This window comes from Electrona antarctica (genome assembly GCF_951216825.1).
Source record: "Electrona antarctica genome assembly, contig: scaffold_205, whole genome shotgun sequence".
Taxonomy (NCBI): domain Eukaryota; kingdom Metazoa; phylum Chordata; class Actinopteri; order Myctophiformes; family Myctophidae; genus Electrona; species Electrona antarctica.
In genome coordinates, this window is record NW_027638570.1 from 84,702 (window position 1) to 104,257 (window position 19,556).

Sequence of the window (19,556 nt, forward strand, 5' to 3'; positions counted from 1 at the left end):
GTTCCATAGATTTCCTGTACTAATAGGGTTGATCCTGTATGTCCCATAGATGTCCTGTATGTTCCATAGATGTCCTGTATGTTCCATAGATGTCCTGTACTAATAGGGGTTGATCCTGTATGTTCCATAGATGTCCTGTATGTTCCATAGATGTCCTGTACTAATAGGCCTGTATGTTCCATAGATGTCCTGTACTAATAGGCCTGTATGTTCCATAGATGTCCTGTACTAATAGGCCTGTATGTTCCATAGATTTCCTGTACTAATATTTTAGTTAAAAATGTTCTGCTCTGAAATATATATTCAATGATTTGCGCCACATTTTAACGATTTAAAAAATATAGCAGACCTACAAGCTCGTAGCGCGCCACTCGGGGGTGGTGCGGTAATTATCGCCATACCGGCGGTATGGGGGCCGAAAATAACCGCGGTAATAAAAATCCCATACCGCCCCAGCCCTACTGTGGAGTGAGTTCTGTTACAGTTAAACTTGGTCAGTCAGTTAGTTAAAGTTAACTCATCGTCCAGTAGGTAGTATTGTTTCAGAAGCTGGTTAGTTAGTCAGGTAGGTAGGTAGGTAGGTAGGTAGGTAGGTAGGTAGGTAGGTAGGTAGGTAGGTAGTTAAAGTTAACTCACCACTCTGGTCGTCCAGTAGGTAGTATTGTTTCAGAAGCTGGTTAGTCAGGTAGGTAGGTAGGTAGGTAGGTAGGTAGGTAGGTAGGTAGGTAGGTAGGTAGGTAGGTAGGTAGGTAGTTAGTTAAAGTTAACTCACCACTCTGGTCGTCCAGTAGGTAGTATTGTTTCAGAAGCTGCCAGTGGACCAACAGGCTCTTGGGGGTCCGACAAGGATGCAGGATGCTGGGGTGTTTGTTCAGCATGTCCTGGAACACCTCCAGTTTAGGCTGGCTAGCCTGGCCAATCAGACAACAGGAAATTAGTTTAGGCTGGCTAGCCTGGCCAATCAGACAACAGGACATGTTTAGGCTGACTAGTCTGAAAATCTGATGACGACATGGATGTACGATGAAGTATAACGTCGCTGTTCAACATAATTATCACCATCACACTTACAGTTTAACTACTACAAAACGTTACTCTGCTTACAGAACTTTAATTAACTACTACTACATTAATCTACTGAACATCACACTTACAGAGCCGATCTTGGCCAGTAAGGCCTCTTCAACCTGACTGAACCCTAACCCTAACCCTAACCCTACTACATTAATCTACTGAACATCACACTTACAGAGCCGATCTTGGCCAGTAAGGCCTCTTCAACCTGACTGAAGATGGCTTTACTCTGGATGGCAGCGATGGCTTCTGGATGGAGCTGTCGCATGGCCTGCCACGCCAGCCTGACACACACGCACACGCACACACAGAGGAAAGAAAAATTAAATCACATAACTGTGAAAAACTTCAGAGCTCACACGAGAGGCGTCTCCTAAACGACATAATGATCGATCATAATGATCGGTGATATTGGAAGCCAAGCCTTCTGTGGAATCGACTGAGAACTTTATCCAAGCAGAAACACACAGAAAACAGGCCGTGAATAAAAATGCAACGTATTTAACCCATTCAGGCCTGATGTCGAAATTAAAAAGAATAAGTCTTCTGAAAGAATATATATTCAAAGATTTGTGCCGCATTTTCACTTTTTTTCAAAAATAGCAGACCTACAAGCTCGTAGCGCGCCACTCGGTGGCACGCTACGAGCTTGTAGATCTGCTATTTTTCTATGGCTAAAGTATAACATAATGCTTAGTTAAAACACCAAAAGGGGTTCGCCCAGAATGGGCTAAAGAAATGTACAAACATTAACACCCCGAACGCCCGGGGTTTTTTAGGACCATTAAATCAGCCCAGCGATCTGCAGCAACGGAGCACATTTAGCGACGCACCACCAGGCGCCATCTTGGATGGCGGGGGTTTTAGTGACGCACCATCAGGCGCCATCTTGGATGGCGGGGGTTTTAGTGACGCACCATCAGGCGCCATCTTGGATGGCGGGGGTTTTAGTGACGCACCACCAGGCGCCATCTTGGATGGCGGGGGTTTTAGTGACGCACCATCAGGCGCCATCTTGGATGGCGGGGGTTTTAGTGACGTACCACCAGGCGCCATCTTGGATGGCGGGGGTTTTAGTGACGCACCACCAGGCGCCATCTTGGATGGCGGGGGTTTTAGTGACGTACCACCAGGCGCCATCTTGGATGGCGGGGGTTTTAGTGACGCACCACCAGGCGCCATCTTGGATGGCGGGGGTTTTAGTGACGCACCACCAGGCGCCATCTTGGATGGCGGGGGTTTTAGTGACGTACCACCAGGCGCCATCTTGGATAGCGGGGGTTTTAGTGACGTACCACCAGGCGCCATCTTGGATGGTGGGGGTTTTAGTGACGCACCACCAGGCGCCATCTTGGATGGCGGGGGTTTTAGTGACGTACCACCAGGCGCCATCTTGGATGGTGGGGGTTTTAGTGACGTACCACCAGGCGCCATCTTGGATGGTGGGGGTTTTAGTGACGTACCACCAGGCGCCATCTTGGATGGCGGGGGTTTTAGTGACGCACCACCAGGCGCCATCTTGGATGGTGGGGGTGTTAGTGACGTACCACCAGGCGCCATCTTGGATGGTGGGGGTTTTAGTGACGCACCACCAGGCGCCATCTTGGATGGCGGGGGTTTTAGTGGCGTACCACCAGGCGCCATCTTGGATGGCGGGGGTTTTAGTGACGCACCACCAGGCGCCATCTTGGATGGCGGTGGTTTTAGTGACGCACCACCAGGCGCCATCTTGGATGGTGGGGGTTTTAGTGACGCACCACCAGGCGCCATCTTGGATGGCGGGGGTTTTAGTGACGCACCACCAGGCGCCATCTTGGATGGCGGGGGTTTTAGTGACGTACCACCAGGCGCCATCTTGGATGACGGGGGTTTTTAGTGACGCACCACCAGGCGCCATCTTGGATGGCGGGGGTTTTAGTGACGTACCACCAGGCGCCATCTTGGATGGCGGGGGTTTTAGTGACGCACCACCAGGCGCCATCTTGGATGGCGGGGGTTTTAGTGACGCACCACCAGGCGCCATCTTGATTGTGGCTGAAGCAGCTAAATGTAGCCAAAACACCCCCGAGGCAACCGACAACAACGGGAGGTATGATTAATTGTAACGCGACTAGCGACGGGACCGCGGTGGGCCGTCTGACACATGATCTTTGACTAGAATTGGATGGATTGATTTAGAGTTATTCATGTTTTAAGATTTTTCCTCTCATCCACTAAAATGGAGCAGGACCACTTTGGATGACGTCCCAACCGGAAATGACATTGAATGTTGCACAGCGCCTGTTGTCAACGGTTAAAACACCAAAAGGTTAAAACACCAAAAGGGGTTCGCCCAGAATGGGCTAAAGAAATGTACAAACATTAACACCCTGAACGCCCGGGGGTTTTTAGGACCATTAAATCAGCCCAGCGATCTGCAGCAACGGAGCACATTTAGCGACGCACCACCAGGCGCCATCTTGGATGGCGGGGGTTTTAGTGACGCACCATCAGGCGCCATCTTGGATGGCGGGGGTTTTAGTGACGCACCATCAGGCGCCATCTTGGATGGCGGGGGTTTTAGTGACGCACCACCAGGCGCCATCTTGGATGGCGGGGGTTTTAGTGACGCACCATCAGGCGCCATCTTGGATGGCGGGGGTTTTAGTGACGTACCACCAGGCGCCATCTTGGATGGCGGGGGTTTTAGTGACGCACCACCAGGCGCCATCTTGGATGGCGGGGGTTTTAGTGACGTACCACCAGGCGCCATCTTGGATGGCGGGGGTTTTAGTGACGCACCACCAGGCGCCATCTTGGATGGCGGGGGTTTTAGTGACGCACCACCAGGCGCCATCTTGGATGGCGGGGGTTTTAGTGACGTACCACCAGGCGCCATCTTGGATAGCGGGGGTTTTAGTGACGTACCACCAGGCGCCATCTTGGATGGTGGGGGTTTTAGTGACGCACCACCAGGCGCCATCTTGGATGGCGGGGGTTTTAGTGACGTACCACCAGGCGCCATCTTGGATGGTGGGGGTTTTAGTGACGTACCACCAGGCGCCATCTTGGATGGTGGGGGTTTTAGTGACGTACCACCAGGCGCCATCTTGGATGGCGGGGGTTTTAGTGACGCACCACCAGGCGCCATCTTGGATGGTGGGGGTGTTAGTGACGTACCACCAGGCGCCATCTTGGATGGTGGGGGTTTTAGTGACGCACCACCAGGCGCCATCTTGGATGGCGGGGGTTTTAGTGGCGTACCACCAGGCGCCATCTTGGATGGCGGGGGTTTTAGTGACGCACCACCAGGCGCCATCTTGGATGGCGGTGGTTTTAGTGACGCACCACCAGGCGCCATCTTGGATGGTGGGGGTTTTAGTGACGCACCACCAGGCGCCATCTTGGATGGCGGGGGTTTTAGTGACGCACCACCAGGCGCCATCTTGGATGGCGGGGGTTTTAGTGACGTACCACCAGGCGCCATCTTGGATGACGGGGGTTTTTAGTGACGCACCACCAGGCGCCATCTTGGATGGCGGGGGTTTTAGTGACGTACCACCAGGCGCCATCTTGGATGGCGGGGGTTTTAGTGACGCACCACCAGGCGCCATCTTGGATGGCGGGGGTTTTAGTGACGCACCACCAGGCGCCATCTTGGATGTGGCTGAAGCAGCTAAATGTAGCCAAAACACCCCCGAGGCAACCGACAACAACGGGAGGTATGATTAATTGTAACGCGACTAGCGACGGGACCGCGGTGGGCCGTCTGACACATGATCTTTGACTAGAATTGGATGGATTGATTTAGAGTTATTCATGTTTTAAGATTTTTCCTCTCATCCACTAAAATGGAGCAGGACCACTTTGGATGACGTCCCAACCGGAAATGACATTGAATGTTGCACAGCGCCTGTTGTCAACGGTTAAAACACCAAAAGGTTAAAACACCAAAAGGGGTTCGCCCAGAATGGGCTAAAGAAATGTACAAACATTAACACCCTGAACGCCCGGGGGTTTTTAGGACCATTAAATCAGCCCAGCGATCTGCAGCAACGGAGCACATTTAGCGACGCACCACCAGGCGCCATCTTGGATGGCGGGGGTTTTAGTGACGCACCACCAGGCGCCATCTTGGATGGCGGGGGTTTTAGTGACGCATCACCAGGCGCCATCTTGGATGGCGGGGTTTTTAGTGACGTACCACCAGGCGCCATCTTGGATGGTGGGGGTTTTAGTGACGTACCACCAGGCGCCATCTTGGATGGCGGGGGTTTTAGTGACGCACCACCAGGCGCCATCTTGGATGGCGGGGGTTTTAGTGACGTACCACCAGGCGCCATCTTGGATGGCGGGGGTTTTAGTGACGTACCACCAGGCGCCATCTTGGATGGGGGGGGGTTTTTTTAGTGACGTACCACCAGGCGCCATCTTGGATGGTGGGGTTTTTTAGTGACGTACCACCAGGCGCCATCTTGGATGGTGGGGGTTTTAGTGACGTACCACCAGGCGCCATCTTGGATGGCGGGGGTTTTAGTGACGCACCACCAGGCGCCATCTTGGATGGCGGGGGTTTTAGTGACGTACCACCAGGTGCCATCTTGGATGGCGGGGGTTTTAGTGACGCACCACCAGGCGCCATCTTGGATGGCGGGGGTTTTAGTGACGTACCACCAGGCGCCATCTTGGATGGTGGGGGGTTTAGTAACGTACCACCAGGCGCCATCTTGGATGGTGGGGGGTTTAGTGACGTACCACCAGGCGCCATATTGGATGGTGGGGGGTTTAGTGACGTACCACCAGGCGCCATCTTGGATGGCGGGGGTTTTAGTGACGTACCACCAGGCGCCACCTTGGATGGTGGGGGGTTTAGTGACGTACCACCAGGCGCCATATTGGATGGCGGGGGTTTTAGTGACGTACCACCAGGCGCCATCTTGGATGGTGGGGGTTTTAGTGACGTACCACCAGGCGCCATCTTGGATGGTGGGGGTTTTAGTGACGTACCACCAGGCGTCATCTTGGATGGCGGGGGTTTTAGTGACGCACCACCAGGCGCCATCTTGGATGCCGGGGGTTTTAGTGACGTACCACCAGGCGCCATCTTGGATGGTGGGGGTTTTAGTGACGCACCACCAGGCGCCATCTTGGATGGCGGTGGTTGTAGTGACGTACCACCAGGCGCCATCTTGGATGGCGGGGGTTTTAGTGACGCACCACCAGGTGCCATCTTGGATGGCGGGGGTTTTAGTGACGCACCACCAGGCGCCATCTTGGATGGCGGGGGTTTTAGTGACGCACCACCAGGCGCCATCTTGGATGGCGGGGGTTTTAGTGACGCACCACCAGGCGCCATCTGGGATGGCGGGGGTTTTAGTGACGTACCACCAGGCGCCATCTTAGATGACGGGGGTTTCAGTGACGCACCACCAGGCGCCATCTTGGATGGCGGGGGTTTTAGTGACGTACCACCAGGCGCCATCTTGGATGGTGGGGGTTTTAGCGGCGTACCACCAGGCGCCATCTTGGATGGTGGGGTTTTTAGTGACGTACCACCAGGCGCCATCTTGGATGGCGGGGGTTTTAGTGACGTATCACCAGGCGCCATCTTGGATGGCGGGGGTTTTAGTGACGCACCACCAGGCGCCATCTTGGATGGCGGGGGTTTTAGTGACGCACCACCAGGCGCCATCTTGGATGGCGGGGGTTTTAGTGACGCACCACCAGGCGCCATCTTGGATGGCGGGGGTTTTAGTGACGCACCACCAGGCGCCATCTTGGATGGCGGGGGTTTTAGTGACGTACCACCAGGCGCCATCTTGGATGGCGGGGGTTTTAGTGACGCACCACCAGGCGCCATCTTGGATGGCGGGGGTTTTAGTGACGCACCACCAGGCGCCATCTTGGATGTGGCTGAAGTAGCTAAATGTAGCCAAAACACCCCCGAGGCAACCGACAACAACGGGAGGTATGATTAATTGTAACGCGACTAGCGACGGGACCGCGGTGGGCCGTCTGACACATGATCTTTGACTAGAATTGGATGGATTGATTTAGAGTTATTCATGTTTTAAGATTTTTCCTCTCATCCACTAAAATGGAGCAGGACCACTTTGGATGACGTCCCAACCGGAAATGACATTGAATGTTGCACAGCGCCTGTTGTCAACGGTTAAAACACCAAAAGGTTAAAACACTGTGGAATCTGGAAATCATAATTCTATCCATAATGTGTGCTACTGTGCCCATAGCATATGGTCAGTAGGTATAGTTAATTGGCCTAGTCAATTCGTCTGCAGGCAGCTGTCTTTGATATTCAAGATCAGAGGTGTCGATGGCCTGTTTATACTGTAGTCTGAGATCCTGATTCACACCTAGGGCAACCAAATGCTAAAACAGTAGATCAAAGGGCCACAGTGATCCTTCTAGGAATGGCCAAATGGTAGTCTGGTCCAATGTGTATTGTGTAAAACTGTACTTAAGCTAGTCGAATTTCTATGTCAGTCAGTCAGTCGACCCGAGGCCGTGAGGCTGGAGGAGCCTATGCCATGTCTTGCTATGCTGTGTACTTCGAAATAAACATCAAGGAACATCTTACTCTGTCTGCTGCCGTCTCACAATTATCTCAATGCTCTCCCGTTTGGGTTAAGTTTGTATGGTCTCGTGTCCAAAATACACGACAGATGGTGCGCGATCCCGACCTTCATGGTGTTTGCGCCAGTTAGGAGAAGAACCAGTTGGCTTTTTTATTCAGTCTAATCAGCGAGTTTTTGTGAGAGACGGCGACGACGGGTTCCAGCGGTACGAGGACGAGGGTGTCGACGGACCACCGCGATGGGGAGTGTTGCGCAGCGGCGGCCTGCGTCTCTTTCCAGCCGGCGGACAGAGGAGCGTTCGACGAAGCGGACAGCCACACGGGGGGGGCCTTCGATCATCACCTCTACGCGGGGGACGGCGAGCAGAGGAGCGATGCAGCGCAGCACGGCACGGGGACACCGGCATTCCAGGGGGGAGAGGGGTCCGCTCATCCCGACGGGGAGAGGCGGCCACTCGACGCTTGGCGCGGCGGTTTCCGCTTTCGGGAATTCGTTTCGGAGTGGACAGGAGGACAGTGTCGAACAGCGGCCGTGTAATATGCAGTGTGCTGATCACACATTGCACGCACGACACGTGCCGAAGAAGGACACATCTCCGTGGTGGTGGTGGCTTGGCTTTCCATGGCCGACTGACGACGCAAGCTGAGGGCCTTCACGGGCCTACGGGGTCTGTGATGAAGATGTTGCTTTTCTTTCTCGTTTTCCCATCTCTGTTGTTTCAGAGCTGGGAGGGGGGGAGATGATGATGATGGAGAGAGTTTGTTATGAGAGCTTTCAGCGAGAACAGCGGTAACATTTTCTCAACTTGATCTGCAGCTGAAGCGAACTTTGAGGTAACGGAATGCAGGATACAGAAGAATTTCCTTTGTCCGTACAGAGAAAAGATGGACTTTCCTTCTCTCTGTTTTCAAAATTGTGCGTCGTGTTTGTTTCAACATGAATTAATAGGCCTCATGTTGGTATGTTTTGTCGTATAATTAGGTAAGTTGGTTCATAAGTAGCCTAATTGTGAATCAAATAGGTGTTTTCCTCGAGACGTGAAGAGAGTATTAATTAGTTAAATATTGCTTAAACTCTGGCCTGTTAATGTATTTATCTTTTCTTATTATTGGTCAGGGTAAGTCCGGAAGACTTGTTTTGATTTTGGTCCTGTGAAACTCAAAAGAGAGAGTTTCATGTGATTTGGTGTGTATGTTCTATATACCTTAGTGGAGCAGAGTTTTATTTAAAGCATTATAAACGTATAGATATGTTATGGCACGTCCTAAATTTCCTGAAAGCGGCAATGTCTTGTTTAAACGTCAGCTAATTGTAACTTACTAATCATTTTCCATTATCCATTGTTTAAGATTACTTGTCAGGATAGTGCAATTGGCAGTCGTTTGGTGCCGACAGTGTTAAAGTCAGGATAGTGATTCAATTACAGGGTAATTAATTGGTAGTCGTGTAGTGCCGACAGTGTTAAAGAGGGTTTAATTTGACTCTGTGGTTCTCTAGGGCTTAAAATGTTGACGAGGTGACGGCAGTTTTCATGTTCATTGTTCTGTAACATTTTTAGCCATGAGTTTGAAATAACGCAAAGAGAATTCTGATCCGATCCATCCACTGATACGAAATTGTATTTGAACTTACTGTAATGGAAACCATTTATGAATTATCCACTGATACGAAATTGTATTTGAACTTACTGTAAATGATGTCAAGTTGTGTAACCTTAAATGTCTGTGTTTGAAAACCATGTTGGGGTAAAGCTGTTATTCTGGTGTCTTAAATGTATTGTTAAACTGAGGATCAAGGGGGGTGGTAACTGGTAAGAATTATGGTTCCATATTTTTTTATATGACATATATGTCATAAGGGGGGTTATGTGGAATCTGGAAATCATAATTCTATCCATAATGTGTGCTACTGTGCCCATAGCATATGGTCAGTAGGTATAGTTAATTGGCCTAGTCAATTCGTCTGCAGGCAGCTGTCTTTGATATTCAAGATCAGAGGTGTCGATGGCCTGTTTATACTGTAGTCTGAGATCCTGATTCACACCTAGGGCAACCAAATGCTAAAACAGTAGATCAAAGGGCCACAGTGATCCTTCTAGGAATGGCCAAATGGTAGTCTGGTCCAATGTGTATTGTGTAAAACTGTACTTAAGCTAGTCGAATTTCTATGTCAGTCAGTCAGTCGACCCGAGGCCGTGAGGCTGGAGGAGCCTATGCCATGTCTTGCTATGCTGTGTACTTCGAAATAAACATCAAGGAACATCTTACTCTGTCTGCTGCCGTCTCACAATTATCTCAATGCTCTCCCGTTTGGGTTAAGTTTGTATGGTCTCGTGTCCAAAATACACGACAGATGGTGCGCGATCCCGACCTTCATGGTGTTTGCGCCAGTTAGGAGAAGAACCAGTTGGCTTTTTTATTCAGTCTAATCAGCGAGTTTTTGTGAGAGACGGCGACGACGGGTTCCAGCGGTACGAGGACGAGGGTGTCGACGGACCACCGCGATGGGGAGTGTTGCGCAGCGGCGGCCTGCGTCTCTTTCCAGCCGGCGGACAGAGGAGCGTTCGACGAAGCGGACAGCCACACGGGGGGGGCCTTCGATCATCACCTCTACGCGGGGGACGGCGAGCAGAGGAGCGATGCAGCGCAGCACGGCACGGGGACACCGGCATTCCAGGGGGGAGAGGGGTCCGCTCATCCCGACGGGGAGAGGCGGCCACTCGACGCTTGGCACGGCGGTTTCCGCTTTCGGGAATTCGTTTCGGAGTGGACAGGAGGACAGTGTCGAACAGCGGCCGTGTAATATGCAGTGTGCTGATCACACATTGCACGCACGACACGTGCCGAAGAAGGACACATCTCCGTGGTGGTGGTGGCTTGGCTTTCCATGGCCGACTGACGACGCAAGCTGAGGGCCTTCACGGGCCTACGGGGTCTGTGATGAAGATGTTGCTTTTCTTTCTCGTTTTCCCATCTCTGTTGTTTCAGAGCTGGGAGGGGGGGAGATGATGATGATGGAGAGAGTTTGTTATGAGAGCTTTCAGCGAGAACAGCGGTAACATTTTCTCAACTTGATCTGCAGCTGAAGCGAACTTTGAGGTAACGGAATGCAGGATACAGAAGAATTTCCTTTGTCCGTACAGAGAAAAGATGGACTTTCCTTCTCTCTGTTTTCAAAATTGTGCGTCGTGTTTGTTTCAACATGAATTAATAGGCCTCATGTTGGTATGTTTTGTCGTATAATTAGGTAAGTTGGTTCATAAGTAGCCTAATTGTGAATCAAATAGGTGTTTTCCTCGAGACGTGAAGAGAGTATTAATTAGTTAAATATTGCTTAAACTCTGGCCTGTTAATGTATTTATCTTTTCTTATTATTGGTCAGGGTAAGTCCGGAAGACTTGTTTTGATTTTGGTCCTGTGAAACTCAAAAGAGAGAGTTTCATGTGATTTGGTGTGTATGTTCTATATACCTTAGTGGAGCAGAGTTTTATTTAAAGCATTATAAACGTATAGATATGTTATGGCACGTCCTAAATTTCCTGAAAGCGGCAATGTCTTGTTTAAACGTCAGCTAATTGTAACTTACTAATCATTTTCCATTATCCATTGTTTAAGATTACTTGTCAGGATAGTGCAATTGGCAGTCGTTTGGTGCCGACAGTGTTAAAGTCAGGATAGTGATTCAATTACAGGGTAATTAATTGGTAGTCGTGTAGTGCCGACAGTGTTAAAGAGGGTTTAATTTGACTCTGTGGTTCTCTAGGGCTTAAAATGTTGACGAGGTGACGGCAGTTTTCATGTTCATTGTTCTGTAACATTTTTAGCCATGAGTTTGAAATAACGCAAAGAGAATTCTGATCCGATCCATCCACTGATACGAAATTGTATTTGAACTTACTGTAATGGAAACCATTTATGAATTATCCACTGATACGAAATTGTATTTGAACTTACTGTAAATGATGTCAAGTTGTGTAACCTTAAATGTCTGTGTTTGAAAACCATGTTGGGGTAAAGCTGTTATTCTGGTGTCTTAAATGTATTGTTAAACTGAGGATCAAGGGGGGTGGTAACTGGTAAGAATTATGGTTCCATATTTTTTTATATGACATATATGTCATAAGGGGGGTTATGTGGAATCTGGAAATCATAATTCTATCCATAATGTGTGCTACTGTGCCCATAGCATATGGTCAGTAGGTATAGTTAATTGGCCTAGTCAATTCGTCTGCAGGCAGCTGTCTTTGATATTCAAGATCAGAGGTGTCGATGGCCTGTTTATACTGTAGTCTGAGATCCTGATTCACACCTAGGGCAACCAAATGCTAAAACAGTAGATCAAAGGGCCACAGTGATCCTTCTAGGAATGGCCAAATGGTAGTCTGGTCCAATGTGTATTGTGTAAAACTGTACTTAAGCTAGTCGAATTTCTATGTCAGTCAGTCAGTCGACCCGAGGCCGTGAGGCTGGAGGAGCCTATGCCATGTCTTGCTATGCTGTGTACTTCGAAATAAACATCAAGGAACATCTTACTCTGTCTGCTGCCGTCTCACAATTATCTCAATGCTCTCCCGTTTGGGTTAAGTTTGTATGGTCTCGTGTCCAAAATACACGACAACACCAAAAGGGGTTCGCCCAGAATGGGCTAAAGAAATGTACAAACATTAACACCCTGAACGCCCGGGGGTTTTTAGGACCATTAAATCAGCCCAGCGATCTGCAGCAACGGAGCACATTTAGCGACGCACCACCAGGCGCCATCTTGGATGGCGGGGGTTTTAGTGACGCACCACCAGGCGCCATCTTGGATGGCGGGGGTTTTAGTGACGTACCACCAGGCGCCATCTTGGATGGCGGGGGTTTTAGTGACGCACCACCAGGCGCCATCTTGGATGGCGGGGGTTTTAGTGACGTACCACCAGGCGCCATCTTGGATGGCGGGGGTTTTAGTGACGCACCACCAGGCGCCATCTTGGATGGCGGGGGTTTTAGTGACGCACCACCAGGCGCCATCTTGGATGGCGGGGGTTTTAGTGACGTACCACCAGGCGCCATCTTGGATAGCGGGGGTTTTAGTGACGTACCACCAGGCGCCATCTTGGATGGTGGGGGTTTTAGTGACGCACCACCAGGCGCCATCTTGGATGGCGGGGGTTTTAGTGACGTACCACCAGGCGCCATCTTGGATGGTGGGGGTTTTAGTGACGTACCACCAGGCGCCATCTTGGATGGTGGGGGTTTTAGTGACGTACCACCAGGCGCCATCTTGGATGGCGGGGGTTTTAGTGACGCACCACCAGGCGCCATCTTGGATGGTGGGGGTGTTAGTGACGTACCACCAGGCGCCATCTTGGATGGTGGGGGTTTTAGTGACGCACCACCAGGCGCCATCTTGGATGGCGGGGGTTTTAGTGGCGTACCACCAGGCGCCATCTTGGATGGCGGGGGTTTTAGTGACGCACCACCAGGCGCCATCTTGGATGGCGGTGGTTTTAGTGACGCACCACCAGGCGCCATCTTGGATGGTGGGGGTTTTAGTGACGCACCACCAGGCGCCATCTTGGATGGCGGGGGTTTTAGTGACGCACCACCAGGCGCCATCTTGGATGGCGGGGGTTTTAGTGACGTACCACCAGGCGCCATCTTGGATGACGGGGGTTTTTAGTGACGCACCACCAGGCGCCATCTTGGATGGCGGGGGTTTTAGTGACGTACCACCAGGCGCCATCTTGGATGGCGGGGGTTTTAGTGACGCACCACCAGGCGCCATCTTGGATGGCGGGGGTTTTAGTGACGCACCACCAGGCGCCATCTTGGATGTGGCTGAAGCAGCTAAATGTAGCCAAAACACCCCCGAGGCAACCGACAACAACGGGAGGTATGATTAATTGTAACGCGACTAGCGACGGGACTGCGGTGGGCCGTCTGACACATGATCTTTGACTAGAATTGGATGGATTGATTTAGAGTTATTCATGTTTTAAGATTTTTCCTCTCATCCACTAAAATGGAGCAGGACCACTTTGGATGACGTCCCAACCGGAAATGACATTGAATGTTGCACAGCGCCTGTTGTCAACGGTTAAAACACCAAAAGGTTAAAACACCAAAAGGGGTTCGCCCAGAATGGGCTAAAGAAATGTACAAACATTAACACCCTGAACGCCCGGGGGTTTTTAGGACCATTAAATCAGCCCAGCGATCTGCAGCAACGGAGCACATTTAGCGACGCACCACCAGGCGCCATCTTGGATGGCGGGGGTTTTAGTGACGCACCACCAGGCGCCATCTTGGATGGCGGGGGTTTTAGTGACGCATCACCAGGCGCCATCTTGGATGGCGGGGTTTTTAGTGACGTACCACCAGGCGCCATCTTGGATGGTGGGGGTTTTAGTGACGTACCACCAGGCGCCATCTTGGATGACGGGGGTTTTAGTGACGTACCACCAGGCGCCATCTTGGATGGCGGGGGTTTTAGTCATGCACCACCAGGCGCCATCTTGGATGGCGGGGGTTTTAGTGACGCACCACCAGGCGCCATATTGGATGTTGGGGGTTTAGTGACGCACCACCAGGCGCCATCTTGGATGGTGGGGGTTTTAGTGACGCACCACCAGGCGCCATCTTGGATGACGGGGGTTTTAGTGACGCACCACCAGGCGCCATCTTGGATGGTGGGGGTTTTAGTGACGTACCACCAGGCGCCATCTTGGATGGCGGGGGTTTTAGTGACGTACCACCAGGCGCCATCTTGGATGGCGGGGGTTTTAGTGACGCACCACCAGGCGCCATCTTGGATGGCGGGGGTTTTAGTGACGCACCACCAGGCGCCATCTTGGATGGCGGGGGTTTTAGTGACGCACCACCAGGCGCCATCTTGGATGGCGGGGGTTTTAGTCACGCACCACCAGGCGCCATCTTGGATGGCGGGGGTTTTAGTGACGCACCACCAGGCGCCATCTTGGATGGCGGGGGTTTTAGTCACGCACCACCAGGCGCCATCTTGGATGGCGGGGGTTTTAGTGACGCACCACCAGGCGCCATCTTGGATGGCGGGGGTTTTAGTCACGCACCACCAGGCGCCATCTTGGATGGCGGGGGTTTTAGTGACGCACCACCAGGCGCCATCTTGGATGGTGGGGGTTTTAGTGACGCACCACCAGGCGCCATCTTGGATGGCGGGGGTTTTAGTGACGCACCACCAGGCGCCATCTTGGATGGCGGGGGTTTTAGTGACGCACCACCAGGCGCCATCTTGGATGGCGGGGGTTTTAGTGACGCACCACCAGGCGCCATCTTGGATGGCGGGGGTTTTAGTGACGCACCACCAGGCACCATCTTGGATGGCGGGGTTTTTAGTGACGTACCACCAGGCGCCATCTTGGATGGCGGGGGTTTTAGTGACGCACCACCAGGCGCCATCTTGGATGTGGCTGAAGCAGCTAAATGTAGCCAAAACACCCCCGAGGCAACCGACAACAACGGGAGGTATGATTAATTGTAACGCGACTAGCGACGGGACCGCGGTGGGCCGTCTGACACATGATCTTTGACTAGAATTGGATGGATTGATTTAGAGTTATTCATGTTTTAAGATTTTTCCTCTCATCCACTAAAATGGAGCAGGACCACTTTGGATGACGTCCCAACCGGAAATGACATTGAATGTTGCACAGCGCCTGTTGTCAACGGACGCTCCCAGCCTGAGGAGCGATGCGATCGGTTATGATGTCATTAAAGTTCCGTCCTGTGATTAATCTCCGTCCTGGACGCGGAGCATACCTATTTGATAGGACGGAGACCACTCAGGGTGTTAAAAAAGGATGATCTTACTTTGAAATGACAGGGTCGTAGAGCAGCTCTTACTTTGAAATGACAGGGTCGTAGAGCTCTTACTTTGAAATGACAGGGTGGTAGAGCAGCTCTTACTTTGAAATGACAGGGTCGTAGAGCAGCTCTTACTTTGAAATGACAGGGTCGTAGAGCAGCTCTTACTTTGAAATGACAGGGTCGTAGAGCAGCTCTTACTTTGAAATGACAGGGTCGTAGAGCAGCTCTTACTTTGAAATGACAGGGTCGTAGAGCAGCTCTTACATTGAAATGACAGGGTCGTAGAGCAGTTTACTTTGAAATGACAGGGTCGTAGAGCAGCTCTTACTTTGAAATGACAGGGTCGTAGAGCAGCTCTTACTTTGAAATGACAGGGTCGTAGAGCAGCTCTTACTTTGAAATGACAGGGTCGTAGAGCAGCTCTTACTTTGAAATGACAGGGTCATAGAGCAGCTCTTACTTTGAAATGACAGGGTCGTAGAGCAGCTCTTACTTTGAAATGACAGGGTCGTAGAGCAGCTCTTACTTTGAAATGACAGGGTCGTAGAGCAGCTCTTACTTTGAAATGACAGGGTCGTAGAGCAGCTCTTACTTTGAAATGACAGGGTCGTAGAGCAGCTCTTACTTTGAAATGACAGGGTCGTAGAGCAGCTCTTACTTTGAAATGACAGGGTCGTAGAGCAGCTCTTACTTTGAAATGACAGGGTCGTAGAGCAGCGCGTACCAACGCTCCTTGATCTCCCGTAAGGTGAAACGACAGCTGAACTTCACCCCGAGATGCACCGACGTCAGGTCTGTGGTCTGAAACAAAACAAACGCACCCAGAGGTCAGGTCTGTGGTCTGAAACTAAACAAACGCACCCAACAGGTCAGGTCTGTGGTCTGAAACTAAACAAACGCACCCAACAGGTCAGGTCTGTGGTCTGAAACTAAACAAACGCACCCAACAGGTCAGGTCTGTGGTCTGAAACTAAACAAACGCACCCAACAGGTCAGGTCTGTGGTCTGAAACTAAACAAACGCACCCAACAGGTCAGGTCTGTGGTCTGAAACTAAACAAACGCACCCAACAGGTCAGGTCTGTGGTCTGAAACTAAACAAACGCACCCAACAGGTCAGGTCTGTGGTCTGAAACTAAACAAACGCACCCAACAGGTCAGGTCTGTGGTCTGAAACTAAACAAACGCACCCAACAGGTCAGGTCTGTGGTCTGAAACTAAACAAACGCACCCAACAGGTCAGGTCTGTGGTCTGAAACTAAACAAACGCACCCAACAGGTCAGGTCTGTGGTCTGAAACTAAACAAACGCACCCAACAGGTCAGGTCTGTGGTCTGAAACTAAACAAACGCACCCAACAGGTCAGGTCTGTGGTCTGAAACTAAACAAACGCACCCAACAGGTCAGGTCTGTGGTCTGAAACTAAACAAACGCACCAAACATAGGTTAGGTCTGTGGTCAGCGTTAATTAGCAGGTCGTTAACTCACCTGTAGCACAGCGTTAATTAGCAGCAGGTCGTTAACTCACCTGTAGCACAGCGTTAATTAGCAGCAGGTCGTTAACTCACCTGTAGCACAGCGTTAATTAGCAGCAGGTCGTTAACTCACCTGTAGCACAGCGTTAATTAGCAGCAGGTCGTTAACTCACCTGTAGCACAGCGTTAATTAGCAGGTCGTTAACTCACCTGTAGCACAGCGTTAATTAGCAGGTCGTTAACTCACCTGTAGCACAGCGTTAATTAGCAGCAGGTCGTTAACTCACCTGTAGCACAGCGTTAATTAGCAGGTCGTTAACTCACCTGTAGCACAGCGTTAATTAGCAGGTCGTTAACTCACCTGTAGCACAGCGTTAATTAGCAGCAGGTCGTTAACTCACCTGTAGCACAGCGTTAATTAGCAGCAGGTCGTCGGTCGGCTTCCACCTGCCCAGGTCTTTAGTGACCTGTAACGGCTGTTTGCTCTTCTTCATTCTCTTGCTGATTGGGGGCGGAGTCACCACCATGGCTAGGGGCGGGGTCAGACCCGTGCTGGATTTGGTCACCTGACAGGAAGAGCATGATGAAGGTGGATATTAATTAAAGGCATAGAACTCAACTTTGCCCTGTGTTTACAAAAACAAAACAAAAGCATAAATAGTTTTAGATTCGCTGCGTTCTGTGATTAGTTTTACCTACTCCAAGGTAGGCTTCTTATTGGTCTGTGGTGCGGGTTAGGGTTAGACATCGTATCAATGCACACCGCACAGCTGCTGTTGTCCTGCGACGTCCCCTTATCATTCATTAAACTCACCCCACACACACAGCTACTGCTGTTGTCCTGCGACGTCCCCTTATCATTCATTAAACTCACCCCACACAGCTACTGCTGTTGTCCTGCGACGTCCCCTTATCATTCATTAAACTCACCCCACACACACAGCTACTGCTGTTTTTTTTTTTTTTAGGCATTTAGCAGACGCTCTTAATCCAGAGCGACTTACATTAAGCAATAACAAAAGCATGGCATACATCACATATATAAAAAGTAGTTATCATGAATCATGCGTAAACTAAGAACGTAACAGTGGAGTATCTATGTTAACTATACATACTATACTATATAATATATTATACATGTGTACTATAAAGTGCTATGACTACATAAAGTGCAATTCTAGCGCTGTCTACGTAACAAGCTATAAGTCTGTTTAAAATACTATCTAAGTCTACATAATGTGCTATCTAAGGGGCTAGGCTAGGGCAAGTGCTACGGGCCATGGTGGAGTCTGAAGAGGTGGGTTTTCAGACTACGGCGGAAGATTGGGAGTGAGGCTGCAGTTCTGACTGTGATGGGAAGTGCATTCCATAGTTTTGGAGCCAGAAGGGAGAAGAGTTTGGGACGTGTGGAGCGTTGTCCCGGCGTTTTTAGTGAAGGTACCTCCAGCTTCCCTGCGTTGGCTGATCTGAGTGCGCGGGAGGGTTTGTAGGGTACGATCATACTTGTGAGATATGGGGGGGCCATGCCTTTGGTTGCTTTGAATGCCAGAATCAGAGTTTTGTATTCTGTGCGGGCAGCGACCGGGAGCCAATGGAGGGAGCGGAGAAGGGGGGTGACTTGTGAGAATTTTGGCTGGTTGCTGTTGTCCTGTGACGTCCCCTTATCATTCATTAAACTCACCCCACACAGCTACTGCTGTTGTCCTGCGACGTCCCCTTATCGTTCATTAAACTCACCCCACACAGCTACTGCTGTTGTCCTGCGACATCCCCTTATCATTCACTAAACTCACCCCACACAGCTACTGCTGTTGTCCTGCGACGTCCCCTTATCATTCACTAAACTCACCCCACACAGCTACTGCTGTTGTCCTGCGACGTCCCCTTATCATTCACTAAACTCACCCCACACACACACAGCTACTGCTGTTGTCCTGCGACGTCCCCTAAACTCACCCCACACACACAGCTACTGCTGTTGTCCTGTGACGTCCCCTAAACTCACCCCACACACACAGCTACTGCTGTTGTCCTGCGACGTCCCCTTATCATTCATTAAACTCACCCGAAACACACACACAGCTACTGCTGTTGTCCTTTGACGTCCCCTTATCATTCACTAAACTCACCCCACACACACAGCTACTGCTGTTGTCCTGTGACGTCCCCTTATCATTCACTAAACTCACCCCACACACACACAGCTACTGCTGTTGTCCTGCGACGTCCCCTTATCATTCACTAAACTCACCCCACACACACAGCTACTGCTGTTGTCCTGTGACGTCCCCTTATCATTCACTAAACTCACCCCACACACACACAGCTACTGCTGTTGTCCTGCGACGTCCCCTTATCGTTCACTAAACTCACCCCACACACACACAGCTACTGCTGTTGTCCTGTGTCGTCCCCTTATCATTCACTAAACTCACCCCACACACACACAGCTATTGCTGTTGTCCTGCAACGTCCCCTTATCATTCACTAAACTCACCCCACACACACACAGCTACTGCTGTTGTCCTGTGACGTCCCCTTATCATTCACTAAACTCACCCCACACACACACAGCTACTGCTGTTGTCCTGCAACGTCCCCTAA

At 50.6% G+C, this 19,556-nt stretch overlaps 2 protein-coding genes across 4 annotated transcripts in view; both read right to left on the reverse strand.

Moving 5' to 3' along the window:
• Positions 1 to 19,556, reverse strand: part of suox (sulfite oxidase) — a 147,008-nt gene that overhangs the window by 71,640 nt on the left and 55,812 nt on the right. The gene's annotated exons all lie outside the window — the stretch shown is intronic.
• Positions 1 to 19,556, reverse strand: part of mcrs1 (microspherule protein 1) — a 42,820-nt gene that overhangs the window by 17,802 nt on the left and 5,462 nt on the right. The window contains exons 4-7 of one of the 3 annotated variants that reach the window (XM_079530832.1): positions 17,354 to 17,518; positions 16,170 to 16,279; positions 1,250 to 1,358; positions 773 to 911 (exon numbers count right to left, since the gene is read on the reverse strand). In XM_079530832.1, coding sequence (XP_079386958.1) covers positions 773 to 911; positions 1,250 to 1,358; positions 16,170 to 16,279; positions 17,354 to 17,518 — 523 coding nt within the window. Of the gene's footprint in view, positions 1 to 772; positions 912 to 1,249; positions 1,359 to 15,481; positions 15,508 to 16,169; positions 16,280 to 16,965; positions 16,991 to 17,353; positions 17,519 to 19,556 lie in introns of those variants that run through there. The other 2 variants (XM_079530833.1, XM_079530834.1) reach the window with 2 other exon arrangements.